This window comes from Delphinus delphis, chromosome X (assembly GCF_949987515.2).
Source record: "Delphinus delphis chromosome X, mDelDel1.2, whole genome shotgun sequence".
Taxonomy (NCBI): domain Eukaryota; kingdom Metazoa; phylum Chordata; class Mammalia; order Artiodactyla; family Delphinidae; genus Delphinus; species Delphinus delphis.
In genome coordinates, this window is record NC_082704.1 from 97,415,739 (window position 1) to 97,438,958 (window position 23,220).

General features: G+C 41.1%; 1 protein-coding gene across 5 annotated transcripts in view; it reads right to left on the bottom strand.

The window, feature by feature from the left end:
• Positions 1-2,021: 2,021 nt before the first annotated feature.
• DMD (dystrophin) overlaps positions 2,022-23,220 on the bottom strand; it is a 2,124,682-nt gene continuing 2,103,483 nt past the window's right edge. For 3 of the 5 annotated variants that reach the window (XM_060001925.1, XM_060001920.1, XM_060001921.1), the window contains 3 exons: positions 18,750-18,842; positions 9,516-9,547; positions 2,022-4,563 (listed from right to left, as the gene is read on the bottom strand). In XM_060001925.1, coding sequence (XP_059857908.1) covers positions 4,552-4,563; positions 9,516-9,547; positions 18,750-18,842 — 137 coding nt within the window. In that variant the 3' untranslated portion in view covers positions 2,022-4,551. The remainder of the gene's footprint in view (positions 4,564-9,515; positions 9,548-18,749; positions 18,843-23,220) is intronic. The other 2 variants (XM_060001919.1, XM_060001923.1) reach the window with 1 other exon arrangement.

Genomic DNA, 23,220 nt, shown 5'->3' on the forward strand with positions numbered 1-23,220 from the left:
TACTACTCTTGTAACTTTTCTGTGAGTTTGAATTATTTCAAAATGAAATCTGACAGAAGAGCTCAATATTTATTCCTGAATATATATAAAACACAAACACATGCGCGCGCACACACACGCACACAAGCACGCATAGGTAGAATTTAAGTCTAAAGTTACTGTACAGAATCTTCTCTGTATATGAAAGCCACTCTCAAACATCGCCAAACGTCACACTGTCACATGATATCGCTTGTTACGGCCTGTCTGGCGTGTTGCCACTCCTGTGTTGTCAGATAAGTCCGTGAGATCACAGCAGTCTGAAGCCCAAGGAGCAGTGGAGGATGTGTTTATGGTTCCTACCCTAGTGGCTTTGCTACTGTGGGAAAGAATGCAGTTCACGTCCTTCCTACACTTAATTTGAAGGCAGAGTCTTTGCAAGTGTGCCAGTGCTTGCCTCTGTATTCATTCCGCCATTAGAGCATTGCAGTTTCAGGGAAATCCCATCGCGGCTCCACAGGACGTGTCCATACATGTCCATTAGTCTTGGGGCTTTCCCCCAGACACACATTCTGCTTGCTGATGCACAGCCTGCGCCAGCTTGATGCGTTTTAATTTTTAGCTGAAATGACTCCCTCTCCTCCAGCCTGTGCGTAGTGTGGAAAGGAAAGCCAAATGCCCTCCTCAGAGTGAGACATACACAGTGCTGTGTTAGGTCGAAGCGTTGAAGAGTCCTCAGTTACCTAGTTGAGTGCTATCAAAACAGGCAGTCTGGGCGTTTCAAACAAAAGCAGGCTGGGGGAACGGCACTGGGGAATAAATGATTTATTTAAATAGGATGAAACTTAGTCTTCGTATGTGTGGATTTCAAGGGAAGTCTTTCAGTGTAGTAGCCCCTTAGGTTGGCACCATCACCCCACCCTCAACTTAGTGATTCGTATCAGAGATGCCACACCCATTTAACACCATTCTTAATCAGCTTGACCATCTCCTATTATTTCCAAAGTCACTAGAATAGGGTGTACCTAGTGGACTTTTGTAATTTCTTTGGCCCTCCAGCATCTGAACCTGTTGAGGAACTCCTCTCCGTGACTCTTGGTGGGAAGCAGAGATAGATGGTCTCTCCCTAGAGGTGCTGACGTTGCTCCTCGTTTTCCTAGCCTCCTTTGCAGCTAGGACAGAAGCAGAGCAGGACAGGGGTGAGGGGATCTCCCTGTGGTGGTGGTCATGACTATGTACGAGAGGGGTGTCCCCCTCAGAACCAGTTCTGAGGCATCATTTTAGGCGTGACTTCTGTTCTTCAGACGTCTCCTTAGGTCTGGTACCATTAATAATAATAGAAGTGATAAGCAAAGTGTCAACTGCAAACTGGTTAATTCATATACTTGTTATTACTAAAACAGAAAACAAAAAGACCACTATGACCATTGCTGCATAAAATTACCTCCCGAGCTACAAGTGCTTACCACCTTTGATCCAGAAATCGCCCTTCTAGGAATGTGTCCTATGGATATATTTTTGCACAAGTGAAAGGATGAAATGAGAGATATGTGGTATTGTTTGTCAGAGCAAAAGAGGAAGACCACCCACGTACCCCACCAAAGGGGACCGTTTAAATAATATCCCCCCCCACACACTGGATTATTAGCTATAAAAAAGCATGAGGAAAGCATTTCATATATTGAAATGAAAAGATCTATTTCAATATAATTAAGGATGGATCTCTTGAGTCCATTCTTAAGTTTAAAAAAAACCCAAGGTATATAACTGAATGCATAGAATGCTAGCTTGAGTAATAAAAGGAAAAAAAGTAGGAACATATGTTTGTAATTGCTTATACAATAATGACACTTTGGAAGGAAACACAAGAAATTATTAATATTTACTCAGAGTGCAGTGAGGATGAGGTGGGAATAGGGTAGTCAGGGTCCTTCTTTTCACTGTTGGGCTCTCTAGATTTTTAAATTTTTTAATGATATGAAAGTTTTGCCTATGCAAAAACAAAACAAAATACTGCAGTCCAGTCAACACTTTTTTGTACCATAACTGCGTGCTTTATTGAGATACACAGTAAAGCAGTAATATAATACAATAGTAAGGCATATATTTGGTGAAGTCTGATATGTTGTGAAAATGCAGTAAAACTGAAGTTTAAAAAAATAATTAGTAAATGTTACAGTGTTGGTGTTAAAACACAATATATTATGATACTCAAGTAAGAACCCAGTACCTGAAAACAATGACATAACATGCCAGGTGATGTTTATGCTTCAGTTACATTGGTTATGATCTACAGTTTAATACTCGGTGGTTATAAAGAACACGAAACAATGTCCAACTTATGCTTAGAACGTAGCAATAAAGCTCTCAGTTTTTATTCAAATATTTTTGACAGACTCACTCCAGAACTAATGTCTAAAAGATAAAATAAAACAAAAGATTAAAACAAAATTAAGCCCTCTATTTACCTCTGATTTTAGAATGAAACTTAAACTTCTTAGTAGGAAGTAAAGTAACCCCTTGTTTTAAATCACGGTTAAAAAAAAAAATCCTCGGGTAAAGAAAAAGTACAGCGTCACATAAAGGAAAACAATGCAAGACTAAAATCAAATCTTCATGTAATTTGTTACCTTAGAGCTTTGGGTTTTCTTCTGGAAATCATGAACAAAAACGAAAATGGAGGGAAATGTTCTCACAATGGACAGGTGATGAAGCTGTGAAATCAGGTGTGCACAATTATTAGGAACACCCCAAAACCAAAGTGAGGTAGAAATAGCATGAGAAGCCATGTCTGATGTTAATTATCATTAGTAAAATAAGGAACAAAACCCACTCTCCAAAAGTTAATTACACTTGATGTAAGAGGTAACAGATTTGCAAAATGATAGGTCACACAGTGATTTCTATTGAATGAATGATTAAAAAAAGTGAAAGACTAATAAGATGAAATGAAAGAGTAAAGCTTTTTCCTACCAGTTAGTCCTCTTGAGCGTTCTCCTCTGCTTGAATGATTTATTAACATATTTAACCTGCCTAATCCACCAGAAAGGGTTTGGAGTGCCTTTTGGATCATTTAAATCAATTTGCGTTCCCAATTACAAACCTGCCTGGAGTCACTTGTAGAGAAATGCCAAGGAGGGAAACATGATTCATGGGCTTCTGGGTGGATATTGAACAGTACCACAATGTGATGGGGCTACTGTGTTACACGTTTTCACTAAGGGTTATTTTAAATTAAGTCTTGTGGCATTTACAAACTCATTACAATGGGGAAAAAAACCTTCAGAAACTGGAAAACCAAGACACCCACTGCTGTTTGACTGTGAGAAAAGAACAGTTGTAATTATAAAGCTCTCTCTGTGAGGTTATGAACATTCATCCAGTCCTTTACGTCAAGAGTGGCCTGCGCCCTCTGAGGGACTGGCTGGGAATCCACAGCCCTCCAGCCCTACCATAGTCCTCCTCCTGCCTGGGAGTTAAAAATGCCTTCTGATGCTCTGATTTTCACTGAAGCATCATTAAATTTAAACCGTGGCATTGCCAGCAGCAGGACGCTGAATACATCAACCAGCGGATGACTCTGACATGATAAGTCCTGTGTATTCATTCATATGTCCCTTAAAAAAATTCAGTACTCTAGTTGTCACTGGAAAGTTCAAAATGAGAAACATCTGGAGCCGCAGACAATGTTTTAGTGTGGTAGCTTCCTGCTGGCTTCAGGCTCCAGGGAAAATTCATTCTAGACCCAAGCAGGTAAGCCTGGATGACCAGAAGCAACTGCTTTCCATTAGGAAGTGGCAAGAACATTTGAACAAGAAATTTGAAATGTCTCTTGAAATTGATATCTATTTATCTATATACCCATAGTATTTACATACTTATAGACATATAGATGTGTAACACGAAAACCCACAGCCAGCCCCACTCAGTCAACAATTCCAAAAGAGCGATATGAAGTAGTCATTTGGTGGTGTTAGAGGAAGTCCTATCTTAAATATGCAGGAAAAGAAAAAAAAGCCACGAATCTCATATGGATATCACGCTAAAAGGATGCAAAACAATGTGCTGCCTCAGTGTGTGTGTGTGTGTGTGTGTGTGTGTGTGTGTGTGTGTGTTTGTTTTTAGGGGTTTTTATAAACAACTTTTTTTTATAAAGCACACTTTAGTTTACAATCTTTCTTTATAACTGTTATAAATTTTTAAACAACCCAAAATGCGTTCCATATAAAGAAATGGCAAGTTACTTAGCTATCAAGATTTTACATGTAGTTTTCTTATAACTTGTTTTGTACAATTGCATAGACGTGTAAAACCTGCCATTGTTAACAAAACAATAACAGACTTAGAAACTACTGAAATCTACAGTATAGTACCACTACCCTTCACAAAAATATAGATTTTTTTTTCTTGTAAACTCTTACTGTCTAATCCTCTTCGTTGTATGAATATTATAAAAACCATGCGGGAATCAGGAGTTGTAAAACATTTATTCTGCCCCTTCTTCATCTGTCATGACTGAAACTAAGGACTCCATCGCTCTGCCCAAATCATCTGCCAGGTGGAAGAGGCTTCCTACATTGTGTCCTGGAAAACAGAGAGAAAGACAGACTTGACACAAGGTGTAGTTATCATCACCCCAACTCTTTGTCATTTGGGAAATCATCCCCCGTTTCTAGGTGTAGGCAACACAGAAGCTGCGTCCAGGGGATACACGACAGGGTTTGGTTTTCACCAGTTTTCCAGGAAGAAGCAAAGCCTTGTTAATGAAGCCATTCCACACTGTTAGTATCCAGCCTCATATTGGATCAGGCTCCTAGTATCATATAAATGGAAAAAAGTCAGACTGCACTCATCTTCCCCATGTAAATATACACCAAAAGGCTTCCACGGATGAGCACAAGATTCCTGTCATAACAGGAACAATTCGTGATGGGATGTATCTTCTCCACCTTGCTGTGGGAGATTATTTACTATGTACTTGTATTAAAAATTATTTTACTATCAAACAACCATCACCATAACTATCACCACCACCACCGCCGCCACTCTCCTCCATCACCGTTAGCATCGCTACCATCACTACGTGTGAAATCTTTATCTCAAGGCTGTTACAAGCTGTTGGCTCACGTCTAAGGCTATGGCGGAGGTGACTTTTCTCTCTGCTTTTACTTGAGTTGAAAGAGAAAGTCTTGATTTGACCTTAGTATACACTATTAACTTTTGAATTAGGAAGCTTCAGGAAAAAAAAATTACTTTTCATTCCAGATGACTCAAGAGCCTCATTGTAAGATGACCCACATGCATAGCATGGATTTGGGTAGCCTCTGAATCCATTTTTGATCTCCTACTCAATGAGGGTTAACTATCAGAATAGCCTTCTAATAATAATACGACATGACCCCGTGTTAATCCCCCAGCACGGAGCATAAGAACAGCACAATGTCCCTGGGTACTTCGTGGCAAAATTCAGATCTAGAGTAAGATAATTTGAGACACACTTTATGACTTGCCTCGTCATGTATGTCCCATATTTTTATATGGCTAATTTTAATTCCTGGACATTAGGAAATCATTCCACTATTCAAGTACTGCCTTTGAAACTAAAAATGCTTTACTAGGCTATTACTACCTTGCCATGTATCAACTTCACAGATTCCCATAATAATTGTTAAAATCCCTATAAACATTAAAGATAGACTAGGGCAGGTATTCTTTCCTAATATTTATTTCAAGAGACATAGCGTTTTTAAGTATATGAGGGGATCTGAAGAGGACTCGTAGGCAGGCACTTAAACAGCAGTGGCACCAGGTCAAGCTAAGACTTAACTTTTATGCTGTTCAGCCATTTTTATTAAGGCGACCAAGTTTGTAACTCTCTTTGCGCTCTATTCGTGCAGAAAGTTTCAATGAGGACTAATTATGCTTTAAAAAATCACTCTGGAGTTTGGTTGGGGCTGCACACATAAAACCTTTTAACAAAGCATATGTACTATGCCTAGAGTGGGCCAGTAGTTTGGCAGCCCTCAGTGAAGAACAGAAATCATCTTTGGCTTTTCTAAACCATAAAAACCACAGGAAGCCACAGTGGGTCCTTTGCTACTCCTCAGAGCACAGATATCTAACTGATGCCACCAAGTTAGAGGGCTTCCCTTGTACCTACTTTTGACTGCCCAGCAACCCTGGGAAATCTGTACAATTATTCCTGTGTAATTGAAAATAGATGGACTAACTACAAATTTTACATTGCTTGCAATCTTAACAGCAATTAATAAAACCAGTAAAAACAAACCCCAAGACTCTTACACCCTGATACCTAGATATAATTCCAACTATTTCTCACATCTACACTATAGTATAGTCCTCCTGGTAGCTAGAAAATGTATTAGAAAACATAAAACAGGGAAGAAACCATTTTTTTTCTCCATCAGCTTATTGACAATAATCAAAGAGTGCCTATTTTAGACTGTGCTAGGAGATGAAGACGGCAGTTCAAAAGATAATGAAGACAAGTAAATGCATTTATAGATTATATAGCCAAGTGGTGCTTTTCTACTCCTCAAAGTGGTGTTCGGTTACTAACTGGAAGGAAAATTCTTGAGTCTCTTAAGAGGCATAAGTTCTAGGGGTATCTGCTATTTAAAAAGTTACCAGGTCAGAGGTTCATGGTTTTTTTAAAAAAAATTAATTAATTAATTTTTGGCTACGTTGGGTCTTTGTTGCCGCACGCGGGCTTTCTCTAGTTGCGGAGAGCGGGGGCTACTCTCCGTTGAGGTGCGCGGGCTTCTCATTGCAGTGGCTTCTCTTGTTGCGGAGCACGGGCTCTAGGGATGTGGGCTTCAGTAGTTGCAGCATGCGGGCTCAGTAGTTGTGGCGCACGGGCTTAGTTGCTCCGCAGCATGTGGGATCTTCCCGAACCAGGGCTCGAACCCGTGTCCCCTGCATTGGCAGGCGGATTCTTAACCACTGCGCCACTAGGGAAGTCTCAGGTTCATGATTCTTAATACACCATACCTACTCCCACAGAATGTTAGGTAGCCTTTAACCTGTCCAGACGGTTAAATGTTCACAATTGACCTCATGGCCATCCCTATGCTAGAGAAATGAACGTTCTGAGTCACCCCACCATATCTATATGATGCCTTTCATTACTTTGTTTACAAATACCTGCTTCATCAGAATAACAATTCCAGTGTTTTCCATGGAGGTTTTCCTTAGAGCCAGAAAAAAAAAAATTCTATCTTTGACTAAATACTGCTCCAAAGAATCATATACCTCAACCCGCTGGAGGCATAGAACCACACACAGATAGGGAATTGGGACACAGAAAATAGATTTGTATCCTGCTTCTGTTATCCGTGCGTGTAGGCAGAACATTAGTGAGATCATTAATTTTACCTGACAGATTTTTCTAAAGTCAAAATGAAAATCTTGTGCTATGAGCATGAGAGGCCCTGGAAAACAGGCAGGCATCTGCGATTAGCTTCAGGCACAAGTAGACATAAAAATACGTCTATAGACGCCCTTAATCCATTCTTAAGCAACGACTGTTGAAGAGAAAGGCACTGTGCATTTAACATTAGGGTAGTTGTATGTTTTTCCAAGTTGGTGCAAAGTGTGACATGTGGACTCTCACATGCCACCTCTGCCTCAGGGAGTTGTTCGCTGCAGTGATTGGAATTGAGACTTTCTGGCAGAGACCCAAGACCTCAATAGCAATCTGGCACTCTGTTTTTTTTTTTTTTTTTTAAAAAAATACCGTTCCCAAAGAAATGGTGAGCGCTCAGTTGGCCAAAGCAAAGCCAGAATACCGCAGTGAAATGTGCTTTTCTTCTCTGTAATTTAATCTTTGAAAAAATATCTGGTCTACTGTACATCTGGGGTATTTTCATAGCATTAAAAAAAATCACTATTGTTTGGATTCTGTGGCTTTCTGAAAACTTATCTGACTACAATATACCTCAGGTAGTATAGATTCCAAATGCCTGTGTGACTTCAATTATATGTGCTGGCCTTTTCTAAAATGCGTTTATGAGAGACACATGTTTAGGGTGGTTAAAAATATGGTGCAACTATTTACCACAAGTTAAAATAAATTTTAAGGGGCACTTACCATCAGAATGAACCCAAGATGTCTCACATAAGAAGGCAAACCGTCAGGAGCATTCAATGCTGCACCGATTCAGGTTTCCTGTTTCTCCTCCCAGCCCACCGCTCCCTCCCTTGGACCCCACAAGCCTTGGAAGGGAGCAGTGGTGTGGACACACTGAAGATTGTTCAGCTGATTAGACCTGCATGGCATGGCGCTGGCAGAATTTCCAGTATGACGTTTAAATGAATCAGTGGCTACTCCTGTCCATCTGTTGCTAAGGATCCAGAACCTTCTCATATAAGGACTCCCCACCCGTCCAAGCTGTCTCCCACAATAGTACCCGCTATTGTCATCCATGGGAAAGCTTTCCTTCTTGCGTCCTTCGTACTAAACTCTTGGTAAGGACAATCTTGTTTCACTTGGGCTGTCACTCAACACTTTGTCATCCGATGTCCTTTCATTAGGTAATTCAATGTTTAGCTAATATTTCTGGTAGAACAGAAGTGTGAAGCAGCTTTCACTGTAAACCCCAGACCACATTCAGTGATGATGCTGTACCCTACCTCTAAAAGGCATTAAAAAAATCCCTCACGACTCCAAGATGCACTTTTTATCCCTAACTGGTTATTGTTCTATCTGGCTCAAAATGCCAAGTAAAGAAAAAAGCACCCTCCGAAGGGCAAGTTGAGATGACATATGCTTTTCACACACCATTTTCCAAGTGGCAGTAAAGCACACAGTTAAGAGTGTGGCTCTGGACCCAGACTGCCTGGATTCCAATCCTGGCTCTGTCACCTTGGACACATTGCTTACCCTTTCGTTGACTCAGTTTCCTTATCTGTAAAATGGGGTTAATAAGAGTACCTACCTCATAGGCTTGTCCGGAAGATTACATAATGAAAAAGATGGCAAGTGCTTAGAAAAGTCCTTGGCACACAGTAAGCGCTCAAAAAAATGTTAGCTCGAGTGGGAAAGAAAGAGTGTAGGCACCAGGAAAAAGAAAACAGAACCAAAATGAAGTCATCCCTGAAGAATAAAAACCAAGGGCACTGGCAGAAAATGCTAGGGTCCTGGAAGTAGAAGGAAGCTTTATGACTCATCAGTTACGTTCGAGGCTAAATGTATTTTGAAGGTTTTGTTTGTGTTGCAAATGGCAACAGATGATGAACTTCAGGATTCCAACCTAGGGACTACAAAGGGTTGCCATTTAAAAGAGATTCCTGTTCCCCCAACCCCTGGTCCTGTTGTCATGGTGATGACAATGACAGTGAACATTTGAGGAATGTTCCTCATAAGCTGCAAGTGGAGAGGTGACTACCATCCTTATATGATGACACGTGTAATACACACATGGGCGTGCACACACACAATTCTTACACAAACGCCAAACATAGAAAGCGGGATGAGACAGACAGAAGCCATGGCTGTGAGCCTGAATCTCACTAACCTCTCTCATTGGCTTCCCAGGGGTATTTCTTCCTTTAATAATAGAGAGAGGAAGAGGCAGAGATATCAGAAAGGGAAAAAAAAAGCATAAATATACAGTTTCATACCAATTTGCTTCTTTTACCAAACGAATGTTGAGATGACAATTCATTTATCCCCTTCTGGAAAAAAAATAAAAACAAACAAAAAAAACCCAAAAGACACATCCAGTCAAATAACCTTTACATACACTTAAAGTCGGTGTAAACAGATAACATGATCCAGGAGACATCACTTATAGAATCCATAGAGCTCACATGTTCAACTGGATGAAAGCGGGCACAGCATAGAAATCTGACAAATCGAGCATTGTTTTCAAGGGCAACTGTAGAATCTCAAGTTTACTGTCCAAAAATCTCAGAATCTCTTTATTGTCCACTTGACAACCAACACACCAAAACAAACAGTAGTTGGTTTCAGGTGCCAAAAATCGGCACTCCAAATGCGAGGTAGAACACTGCACAGAGGCTAGACTCCATCCTCTTGGGAGAAGCTGTTCTATCTGTTAGAAGCTGAGCATGTCCATGATGGGACTGGGGGCACTGGAGAAAATTGAAACAAAGCGGGAAGGAGATAAGTCCCACTTATGGGCAAGCCACGGAGCCAGATTCAGGAATGAGTCTTCACCTTCCTCGTCATGATTCCACAGATACCAGGAGCCTTGAGGGTCAGCCAAAGACCCTCTGGCCTTGTTTGTTTTATAGAATCCTATATCTGTATGCAGTTAGTTATTTTTGAAGAGCAGGTTCTGATGAGAAAGTTTTTCTACGCTGATATTTGTAAGCGGACAGAAAATTAGGGACCGCTGACCATACCTGGCATGTCTTGGGTACGCAATTTCCGGGGTCTCCAAAGTGAAATACTGGTTTTCAAACTTTGGCTTTCGCATTGGGCCACTTCCTACAACATTCTTATCTGCCATCCAGTATTCAGAGCAGCTAGAAGCAGAGCTGTGAGAGATCTTGTGCAGCATCTCCCTTTCCCCTGACACGCTCCAAGAAGACCTACGACCCCCCTGAAACAATCTGAGTACTAGTCTAGAACAAAGAGGTATTGAGCTACTAATCCAAAAGAAACTTTTTACAACTCAAGTTTAGGGTTTAAAACTTCTGGTGTACATTTTAAGGTTTTCTAAGTATGACCCCGCCCCTGCCTTTGCCTTCTTTCTTAGTTGTCCTGAGTCAGAGATTTCTTGGGCATACAGAAACTGCATGCTTGACGATGTAAGAAACATGGTCAAGGTGTCCATGATGCTCCTCAAACCAGGAGAAAGAGAGAGGTGCTCCTCGGTTGTGGGTGTTCCCGGTGGTAGGCCCATACCAGACGACGGGGAAAAGGGAGGGGGAGAACAGCATTTCATCCTTGATGGCGCACACCAACCCCAGCGTGAATTAGTCATCCATTCTTTTTCACTTCATTAGCAACATTTAAAAAATTTCTTGTACTCCACGGTTATACTGTCTGGTGGTAGAATGAATTCTCCTCCCCTGCAAGACTGTGAGCTCCCTGAAGGCAGGGTCCGCATGTCGCTCACCTACCTCTCTCTCCCTGATATCTACTGTACCTCGACGCTATGGGGATTTGGTAAATGCTGGCTGAACTAAATGAGGCAGCCGCTAGGTCATGGCCAAGAGTCCTTTGATGATTTAGGCAACTTGGCCTTGCCTGCGATCCTTATCTTGGATGCCAAGGGCTTGTAGCTGCGTCTGGCTTGTAACTTGGGCCTATTTTTCTTTTTCTTTTTTTTTTAAATTGAAGTATAGTTGATTTGCAATGTTGTGTTAGTTTCAGGTGTACAGCGAAGTGATCCAGTTATATATATATATATTCTTTTTCTGATTCTTTTCCCCGATAGGTTATTACAAAATATTGAGTGTAGTTCCCTGTGCTATACAGTAGGTCCTTGACTGGGGTCTATTTTTAAAACCTCAGAACCTTAGGAAAGACAGTGTTGTTAGAAAGCAATGTGATTTTAGCTTTAGAATGTAATTACGGTTCCTAGCATGATAAAGGTTATGTACCTTTAGTAATTCTTCAACAAGGCCTATTCAGAGCTCAGTATCAACTGGTCACTGCTGAAGATGAAGCAAATGATTTGGGTTTTATTTCAGGTACTTCTTCAGAAACCATGTTTTCTGTAAAATGGACCTCCCAGAGCTATGTGATCCCTGACCTCTTTCAAAATTCTCCCTCGCCACTTGGGTTCCAGTGTGCTCATTAGCATAGTACGAAGGGAGGTCCGCTTCTTGTTTAAAAAGAGTTAAATGTTTTCTACTTGTATCAGAAATACTTTCTACGCTGACAAAATAGAGGCTCGCTGGTTGCACCATTAAAAACAAATTCTTTACCAATAAATAAAGTACCAAATAAAAGTTTTATGTGAAGAACACATTCTTTGGAAATGAGTCTCCTTAGACCGTCAGTTAGGGGGTCCATCTGGCAATGCAGTATGCTGTCAGGAAATGAATCAAGAGAAACAGGAAGTGTGCTGGGGAGTCCTGAGTCTAAAGAAAGGGCTTGGTCAGGTCTGGAGAAGTCTCATTTCCTCAGGCAGTACGAATTTGAGAGGATTGGCTGTAATTCATTATTCACAGTCAGAATCGCAGGACGTTACTGTTTCTGGGTATCTTTATGAGCTTCTTTGTCTCAGTTCACTGACTTTTTTAAGAAGTTAAGGACTAATGAGTCCCTTTTTAGGACTTCTGTTTCATTACAAGCGAAAGAAGATTGAAATGGCTATACTTTATTGAAAATGCAGGATCTTTGGTGAAGACGGATATAAACGCATAAATCAATTCAAAAGCACAGTTTTCTTGGGCTGAAAGTTGATCAGCACTGAAATCTGTGACTGTATATATGTGATGAGCTAGAGTGGATAACAATTTAATGATGTAAAGTCGGGGTTGGCACATTTTCTCTGTAAAGGGCCAGATAGTTAAATACTTTGGGCTTTGCCAGTCACACAGTCTCCGTAGCGGCTCTTCACAACTAGTCTGCCACAACTACTCTGCCCTTGGAGTGAGAAAGCCCCCCGCAGACAATATGTAAATGAATGGGGGTGGCTGTGTTATGATGGAACCTTATTTATAAAGATTTGGCCCGTGGACTGCAGTTTGCCGGCCCCTGGTGTAAAGGAGCAACAGCTCAAATCCGTTCTGGAAGCCGAGAGGAAAGGGAAGGGAGCCTGCAAGGGGGGCCGGGATGCTTCCATCTGTCTTTGTTCTTTATGTTGCTTTTCCATAAAAGAGTCATGGACAAGACTTGAGTTTTAGAAGATGGCAGGTTTTGCAAAGCGGTTGGCTTTCTAATTTAGAGGCATTTAACAGAATGTATGTGGCCTTATTTAGGAGGGGAGAGTATGAGAGGGAGAGGATGGCATGGGCTGTTGGGGATAAAAATAATGTGGCACAGGTCAGCAGGTAAGAGATTATACAGGCAGCGGCAATACCGGCATAACAGTGCTAACTGCTTCCTGAGTTCTCTTACCTGCACTAAGAGCTCATCTTGGATCCTATCATTAATCGATGTACAGTGGCACCTAATTGTTAGAGACCAATACCATACCCCTCACTAGCGAAGCGTTTTCTTTCAGGAATGCACACGCATCGAACAAACTCGTAGCTAGACTGCTAAATGATCAGAGACGTATGGACAGATCGCTTAAAGAGTTGATTTTAAAACGATGTTTGTTGTTCGTTCTACCCATGTAGCCTCCCTCCAGAATAATGGTGGAGATTTCGAAAGTGTCCTGTGGTAGGTAATGCCTTTTATTACAGTGGAATTCGACTTCTACATCTATTTATAGACAGAGGGAGAGATTATATAGGTAGATTAAATAGGTTAGATAGAAATTGGCTAACATTCTGTGTTTAATGTACACCAAGGCCCTCAAGCTCCTCAGGTGGTTGTGCATAACTAACGAGAGCTAGAGATTCATCAGAAAAGATAGGCTCGCAAAGCTAAACGGGCACACATTCACGCCTTGAACTCCCTGCGGTTTATAGTGGCTACGAGGCAGGATACTGCTGGCTATCACTTGATCACTAAGCGGAGAGGCGTGCAGCCTCCTTTATTAATTTGTATAACAGTTTAGCAAGGCCATCAAGATAAGAGCTGAAGCCTAGAAGCCTAATTGAACCTGCGGAAGAGCCATGAACGAGGCTCTTCACTTCTTTGGGCATCCAGGTACTTCTAGTGGAAATGAGGGGTGAGGATTAGCTGATACCTGAAGACTTAGCACTAAGTCAAAAACTGTGGGAAAGGGTAACAAAAAAGTTGTGAATTTAAAGTACACAAGACCTCCCCTATCTATATGCTTTGTATTTATGAAAAACATAATATTGAAAAAACGGCTTTTCCTCTGTGGGCGATTATCTAGCAGGGTTAAGTAAACCAGGAGGTGGTATTTAATAGCACATTTCCACTAAATGTCAGACCTCTGGCTCTAACATCTGTTTTAAGTTACTAAAACAGCTGTCCGAAACAGCTGTAGCAAGCATGAACTTCATTTTGCGTAACACCAACAATGGGAACGTGGATGCAGACTTAGATAGAAAGTACAGTGTTCTCTAAGATACTAGCAAGGTCTTGGCAGAAGCTTCCGTGGTAGAACTTTTAAAATATAATTTTTGTCAAAAAGATATTCACCAAAAAAAAAATCCAGTGTCATTATAAATAAAAATAATCAAATAATAGTAACAGCAAACTGAAAAAAAAAAAATTCACCTGGGCAAGGAAAACTGAGATCAGTTAGATCAGTATTTTTAAACAACTGGATCAGAAAATCAATATAGTGGGTTGCAACCAGCATTTTAGTTTTAAATAAAGAAAACAGAGAAACAGTGTGAATTATACGTAGTAAAGAAAGTATTGTTTCATGAAACTTCTGATCTTTGTATGTATACGTGACTATATACATATATGTGTGGTGTATATATGGTGGGTACATACATATTTGTGTGTACATACATATGCAAATAACTTGTTTTATATCTTTACCCCGGTTTAAGACGTAAAATGTTTCTCTTATTATGGATAATGGTCAGAAAAGGTCAAAAGCTACGGTTTTGAACATCAAAGACATTAAGATGAACTTTCAAGACCCTTCCAATTTGGGAGAGTCTCTAATCCTGAGACGTTAAGAATCTCAAGATTTTTGGCTTAATATCAACTTAACATACCTACTAATTGGTAAGATATTCCCATTAAATCCTACTCTCTCTCTCTCTATATATACATATATATGTATATATATATATGTATATATATATTCTCCATTCTTTCAAAATGAATAAATGCCTTTAGTTAGAAATAAAGCATCCAAAAAACCACTGTTTAAAAATTTTTATTTTTTGTGGGGAAGTAGAAAAGAACAGCTTTATTGCAGGGCGCCAGCAAGGAGTCCGGGGCAGCTACTGCTTAAAAGACCCTGAAAGTCCCCGAAGGCTTTCAGGGAAGGGTTTATAAAGACAGTGTGAGGCAGGGGGTTGTGGGGTGTGTGATCAGCTCATGAACACTCTTCTGACTGGTCGGTGGTGAGGTAATTGGGAGTCGGCATCACCAACCTCTGGTTGCAACCCGTCTGGGGTCTACGTGCTTGAAAAACCACTTTTTAGAGTGCATCGACGATCAGCCTATTTTCACAATGACAAGACTTTTTATCCATTTAAATGTATGGAGAAATAGGTGTGACATTGTGATTTATGAGAGGAAATATATATTTAGTCTTCGTCCCCCTTCCAGGCACAGCGCTCCTAAAACCCTTGGAATGTCCTGTGATGAGCAGCAGCAAGGTGTCTTTTGTTATGTTACCAAGGTGACTTCTGGAAAGCACCTAAGGATGGGGGCTGCTTGCCAGGGGAGCCAACCAAGTGATCAGAGGGTTGGAACTTTTCACTCCTACCCCATGATGTCCAGGGAGAGGAGAGGGGCTGGAGATTGAGTTCAGTCACCAGTGGCCAATGATTTAATCATTCATGCCTATGTAATGAAGCCTCCTTATAAACCCAAAAGGACAGGGTTAGGAGAGCTTCCGGGTTGGTGAACACGTGGAGATGTGGTGAGAGTGGTGTGCCCAGAGAGGGCATGGAAGCTCTGCATCCTTTCCCCGTGCCTTGCCCTACGCATCTCATCTATCTGGCTGTTTCTGAGTTAGGCCCTTTTATAAGAAACCAGTGATCTAGTAAGTAACATGTTTCTCTGAGTTCTGTGCCCTGCTCGAGCAGATGAATCGAACCCAAAGAGGGGGTTGTTGGAATCTCTAGTCTATAGCCAGTGGGTCAGAAGCCCAGCTAACAACCTGGACTTAAAATTGGCAGTCTGAAGTAGGAGGGGAGGGGCAGTCTTGTGGGACTGAGACCTTAACGGGTGGAATTGGATCCTGTCTCTGGGTAGACAGAGTCAGGATCGAGGTAAATTGTAGGACACCCGGCTGGTATATGAGAATTGTTGGGTGGTGGGAAAAGAACCCCACACATTGGAATTGGGTGCAGAATCATAAGGGGCCTATGATAAGGTATAATTTGGTAGGAAGTAGAAAAGAAAATGTCAAGGTCACAGCATCACAGGAAGACCAGCCAGCTCTTCTAGCACCTTATCTACTCTCGTTATGAGGATTTTGTTTGTTTGTTTATTTGATTGTTTTCTTCAGGAAAATGAATGAATTCTCTCAGGGCACCAGGGTACTACTGAGTAAGTAGGAACTTGGTTAATGGAACGGGTATCAGACAAATCCTGCTTATCCCCTATTTGAGAACTCAAATTAGCACTCAGGGGATGATACGCTTCCATAAGCACTAATTTAGTAAACACTACCCAGGCGGCCTGAATAGAGTTTCCTAGGTTTTCCATATAAGTAAATTAACATCAGACAAGTAAATACAACATCAGAGAGGCTGACTGCCAAATACCATATCAGAGGAGGTATATTTCTGATCTTTCATACCCATGTGGTATCTAGCTTCAAGGAGTCTAAAAGGGGGATGCCGGGAGAGGGTGCAAAGATCTCACCTTAAGATGATTAGGATGGCCCAGAGACCCAGTACAAAAAAGCTGCCGCTGGGGAAACAGAGCCATGAGCCCTGCTGTGGCCTCTCCTCTGATACTCTAGTTGTTCAGATGTGACAGAAATGCCCAGGGCTGCCACTGACTTCCCACAGAGCAGGTAAACAACCTTTCGGGTCAAGGAGCAGGGAGGAGGCGCATGTCTATGACCTTCAAGGGGAAGCCTGGGGTCAGTGAAATGTGTGTGAGATGCGGGGCCCAAAGTTCTGGCCCCATGAGTAGCTGTGTGATCTTGAGGAAGACACTTGCTCTGCTTGAGGCTAAGCCATTCCTATTTATCTAGAAGGGGGTTTCTAGGATTCTCTCACGTCACAGACGTCTCCATTACAGCAGTAATACTACTGTGCTGTGGTGTGAACTTCTCGGGAAGGCTGCATCCCCAACTGACCGTAAGCACCTTGACGGCAAAGAACTTGGCATTTCTACTTTGCATCCCTGACACCTCCGCTGGTACATAGTAGGTGCTAGCAAAAGCTGGCAGGATCAAGGTGAATGTGTTTGATTTACGTCAAACCAGCGTGTGGTCTTCTCATTATGAATCATGGCATTTTGGGAGAGGAGGCAGTGAAGATAGGATGGAGAAGAGGCTGGCAGGTGTGGGATAAGGAGGTGGGTGGAAGACAGAAGACTTTTATCTGTTAAAATCAACACATCAGAGGCGCTCAGCGGTGAAAAGATGGCTGGTGCAGACATTTAAAATTAGCTTCCCCTGACGGTTCCTTAGCAACGCTCTATCAGAACATTATTGCTTTTAATGTGCACCACACAACGTTCACTTGCACATGAAATAGCTGGGAAATGGCCATTGTTAACTGACACTGAACAAAAAGATAGGAACAACACAGGACTCAAAACAGCCTCCTCATTGCCCTTGTGGAGAGGAGCAAACAGCCAGATTCTCGGCCGCCCTTCCCTCCCTGGCAGCCCATTAGGGGTGCCAATCACTGGCCGCAAAGCCTTGTGCTTCCCCCCCACCCTTGGTTCTCTAGCGTATCCCTCTATTTGCTCACAGGTGACTGCTGCCATTCTTTTTTTAACTGAAGTATAACTGACATACGCCATTGTATTAGTGTCAGGTGTACAACCTAGTGACTTGACATTTGTATGCACTGTGACATGATCACCCGATAGGTCTATTTACCATCTGTCCCCATACAAATGTACAATATTTTTTCTCTCGTGATGAGAACTCTGAAGATTTTCTTTCTTAGCAACTTGCACACTTGGAATACAATAGTATTGAGTCGAGCGTCCATGCTGTCTGCCATTCTTTTTATTCATTGAAGGGGGTGGGCCAGTGACCTGTTTTATGTTAGGGCAGTGAACCACTAGAAATAGTCCAAAACACTAACAACGGCAGCAAAGTAGCTCCTTGGATGAAGTAAGGCATCTGAAGCTCATACTGGCTGGTAGGAAAATTCAGTGCGGTGAAATGCTGTATTTTTGGTATGAGGGCAAAATATTCAAAGTCAAAGTGATGGGAGAAATAATTTTAATGTTCGATAATATTAATATTCAGATATATTAACATTTAAATGAAATAATATTAGTGTCTTTCTTTGTGAAAATTGTATTCTATCTATGCAAATGAAGAGAGTAACGAACTAGTACATAGAGATTTAATTGTACTTATGTGTAAGTGATGGGGTAAGACACAGTTTTCAAATATACATAAAAGGCATGAGATTGCAAGCCCGAGTTCCCACCACCACTGTACGCTAGGCCTATCGCAGACCGTGCTGTATCACGTAGCAGCGGTACGTCCCTGGCAAAGGCACCATCAGGGCATTAATCTCCTCGTCTGTAAAAGTCACTTAACAACTGCTCTTAAGTAAAAGCTATCTCATAATTAACTCTTCAGGCTAATGTGCCAAGCAAGGAAGATATCGATACTGTATAAACATAAGTTACTATTCTTATTTCTAGAAACACCTTGATTACACAGGTATTTGAATTGGAAATACTCCAAACCAGAAATTCACACTCGAAGACAAAATCTTCTCCCAGTGACCCCAAACTGGCATTCTGTCAGCACCTGTTTACGTAAACATGGAAACTACACATGCTAGTTGGGTATGGAAACGAGTGGCCTACTTCCAGGAAGTTTGAGTGACTTCTGGGTACTGGCGCTTACCTCTCGAACTAGGGAAGGAGTTGTTGAGTTGCTCCATCACTTCTTCTAACCCTGTGCTTGTGTCCTGGGGAGGACTGAGAAGATCTTCCTCGCCTTAATGAAAGCAAACACAAACAATGGCAAATTACACTTGAGAAAATACAGATACCGGAGAAAAGGTTCATGACGCCATTTAAAAATCCATTATTAATTCATTTTCACTCCTTCATCAATAACATAAATAAAAATAACCCCTCAAGCTTAATAATTAGGGAACAGTTCCTTCACGGGAAAAAGAATCTCATGCAGGGATTTATCTACGTCATTATCTTTGGAAAAGAAAACTGTGTATCTGCTTAGAAGTTAAAGTTGCCCTAAGTTTCTTATGCCCCATTAACAAACGTGAAATGTTTTTCTTTGTAATAAAAGATGATTATAGCACATTTGCAGCGTGTCTCTTCAACACAAAAGAAGCCCGTGACATTCTGCATTCACTTTAGGAAGGTAAGGAGTGGAGACACTGAGGTATTTTTTCCATTCTTTACTGTGACATTTAACAAGACATACAGAGAAAACTCAAGTACCTTTAAAGTCCACTGTAATAGGGAGAAATAAAAGTTGTATGTGCCCTACATAGGAAATGAAATATAGATATTCTAAGGACTGTGTATATGGACATACCGGGAAGTTATGTTCCTCTCCTATTTGTTCCGTGGGGTTACTTCTTCATAATTATGTTTTTAGAGGCTTACAAAGGGAAACTTTTTAACAAAATTTTTGAGCATTTGTTTATGTGAGGAGAGAAGGATGATTTGGAAGGAAGGGAGTTTAGGGATGGATGGTTTTCTTCTGGGGATGGGAGTCTCCTTGTAGATTTTGTTGATCTGTGTCTCGACTGTTTACTCATGTGTCAAAGAAATACACCTCAAACAGCATTTGCAGTAAGGGAGAAATTTCTTAAGTGCAAACAAAATTGTTTTGAACTTTGAAGGTCCTTTGAAACTAATTTCTCATAACATTCAATCTTCCAACAGTGAAAATAACTTCTTTTCAAGCTCTGTTTGTTGAGCACATTGTCACTTCCATTTAAAACAAGACCTCGCTTCAGCAGATCAACAAAAATATACACGCTTAAGGGGTTGACAACCTCTGGTTCACATGTGACTTGAAAATGACTGGGGAGCCAGTGATGTAATGACTTAAATATGCCTGCCTGTCGTTTCCTTTGGTCTATGCCACTTGGATTTTCATCTCTGATCATAATCCCGCATTTATTACCAAGTGTTCATCCTTCTTTCTTAAAGCACAAGCTAAAAGAATCCTTGGCAGTGCTCACCATTTAGACAAAATCCTATCCTAGGTGGATGTGAGGCTGTATACCATTATTAGAAAGGAGGGCTAAGGACCTGGGGTAGACAGAACCCCTCTGATTCTGTGAGTCTCCTGGTAACATACCATAGGAACCCTCTTTGAAGTACTAAGGACAGGAAATGATTGCTATTCAGGTTATAAGGTGAAAAGGAAGTTAGATTATCTATCCATCCACATGCACATACTACTTGCTGATATTTATGCCTTTAGAAATGAAAAAATGAAATTCAGCATCTTTAGTTTCTTTTTGCCTGTGGGTTTTTAAATTTTATTTATTTATTTAATTTTATTTATTTATTTTTGGCTGCGCTGGGTCTTCGTTGCTGCGTGCGGGCTTTCTCTAGTTGCAGCGAGCAGGGGCTACTCTTCACTGTGGTGCGTGGGCTTCTCATCGCAGTGCCTTCTCTTGTTGCGAGCACACGCTCTAGGGTGCATGGGCTTCAGTAGTTGTGGCACACGGGCTCTAGAGCGCAGGTTCAGTAGTTGTGGCACACGGGCTTAGTTGCTCCCCGGCATGCGGTAACTTCCCGGACCGGGGCTCGAACCCATGTCCCCTGAATTGGCAGGCGGATTCTTAACCACTGTGCCACCAGGGAAGCCCCTTGCCCGTGGTTTTAAACTACCATCATCTGGAAAGGATGGAGTGAATGAAATGTTGCCAGAAGGAACAGGATGCTGACAGCTGCAGGGTTGATTACATTTCTGTTCCATTACCAATGCAAAATTTTGCCGAATTGGGGAACACGAGGCATTTTTAATGGTGTCAAGTCCCCTTTAGTGATAGTATGCCTTATAGAATAAATTGGAACCAAAAGAGACACTCATGAGCAGTGATGTTAATATTTCTGACAGTTTAATTAGCTCATACTGGAGCTCTAGGAACTCAACTCTACTGTCTTAAGGTTTAGGTACAGTTCAGTGAAGTGACTGACATTCTTCTCCCTGAATTACTTCAAGGATCAAGAAAAGGTATAAACCTAATGATGTCAACCAGTCATAACTATCAGCTGTGAGTCTCAAATGCAAGTGTCCAAGTACAAAGGTAAACTTGGCTTCTTTGTTTTGCTGGAAACTTTCATGGCAGTTTCATGTATCCATTCAAACAGTTTTTGGGGGCCTATTACATCGTAGGTAGAAAATAAACAAGTAAAATATAATCTTTTCTTCTTTTCTCAAGATTTTCACAGTTAAAACTCCTTTGGGTTTAACTAATCTCCTTTAAAAGTGGAAATCAGAATTATCACATGTATGCCTGAGTAAGAAGTGAATCAACCACTGAAAAATGCTTAAGGCCTAATATTTTCTGTGTCAGATTATACTGGAAAAGTGAAAACCGCTAAATGACACCTGAAATTAAAGTAATGCCACCAGACTATTCAATACTGAGCCAGATTTTAAATGTTAAAAAAAAAAGCCGTAAAAATTTCAAAACAGATTTATTTATATATTCAAGTACTTATCAAAAGCCAACTATGTGCCAGGCAATGTTCTGAGTACTGGGATTATAGCAGTACACAACCAAAAAGCTGGCTCCGCGGAACTCACATCCTTATGGAGGCACTCAGGCCTCAGAAAAGAGGGTTAGGGAGGGGCAGTGAGGAAGACTCTTCAGAAAGGGGAGTCTAAGAGCCCTCGTTAATAAGGGGCAGATGAGCCAAAATGTTAGGGACTTGAGGCTGGGAGCCACGTAGATATTTGAAGGAAGAGTGCATGAGACAGAGGGAATAGGAAATGCAGACTCTGAGAGGAGAGTGTGATTGGCTTGCTCACGGAAGAGCAAGAAGATGGCCAGTACGTACAAAGTAAAGTGACCGAGTGTTGGGGGGAACGTGCTTCTCTGGCTCAGGAATTTAGACATGGTCACATAACCTGCTTTGGCCAATGGAATGTTAGATATGACATAAGCAGAGCCTCGTAATGTGCTTAAGTGGTTGGGCTTGCTTTCTTGTGCTTATGTGCCATAAGAAGTACATGGTCCAGTGGTCTTCTGACCCAAGGGGGATGAGAGACATGTGGAACAGACTTGACCCCAACCCACAACTTGGAGTCCAGCCTAGTTGAGCTCCAGCACAACTCCAATCAACCAACAAGACGGCCTGAATGAAAAATATGTAACTTAAGAATTTTCCGATTATTTTGTTACAAAGCAATAGCTGATTGATACACTCTGTTTTAAGGCATCGAACCAGCAAGATACCAATATTTATGGGTTATCTAACCATATGCTGATATGTGGCTATAACATTATAGGCGGCCCAAAAATGTTGACTCTAACAATACTGGTGACCACAAGCCTCCTCCCCCACACACCAAAAAAACCTCAAGAAAATATTTATTGAGTCCCAAGTGTGTACACTGGGAACTTGGCCAGCCCTCATCCCTACTTCACTGATCCATTGCCTGCTCAAATAGCGCTGCTAATGGTTCAGGGATTTCTAACTTAGGTAATGGCAATTCTTTAGCATTAACACTTCAATTTGATTCTATTCTGAGGTGATCCCCACAGATATGCATAAAAATCCTTTTTGGATTATTGGCCCTAGTTTTCATGGTTTGTCTGAAGTTGGTCCAAAGAAATGACTGAAACATTAAAAAAAATGAATGTTTCAAGATAAGGGAAGACATAGTCAAAGTTAAAATAGCACTCTGATATAGCATAATATGATAGACACTGCTGAAGTGAAGAAAAAGGAGATGACTCAGTTTAATCTGAGATCAAAGAAGTGAAATGGTTTGCTATAGGCAAGATATTCTTTAATTCTTCTGAAATTCACCATGGTTTCAGGCTTTCTAGACGGGATGATATCTAACTCACTTCCCTTTCCTCAATTCAAATGATGATAAGGGTTTAACTTGCTTAAAAAGTGACTTTAGCCAGAATTGATGTAAGCTGAGACACAAGAATCCTTACACCTATGATTTTTGTTTACACCCAAGCAAACTATTTTCTCTTTATACAAAAGGAAGCTGTGTATTAGAACACTATTTTGTCTTAAAAAGGGGGCTGTGTATGAGCAAATATGCCCACCCCTATTTTTCTTTGGATTGCTTATCTAAATCATATATTTTGTTTTTAACCAATTTCCAACTTGATGTGTGACTACTTTGTCATTCCCGCCTT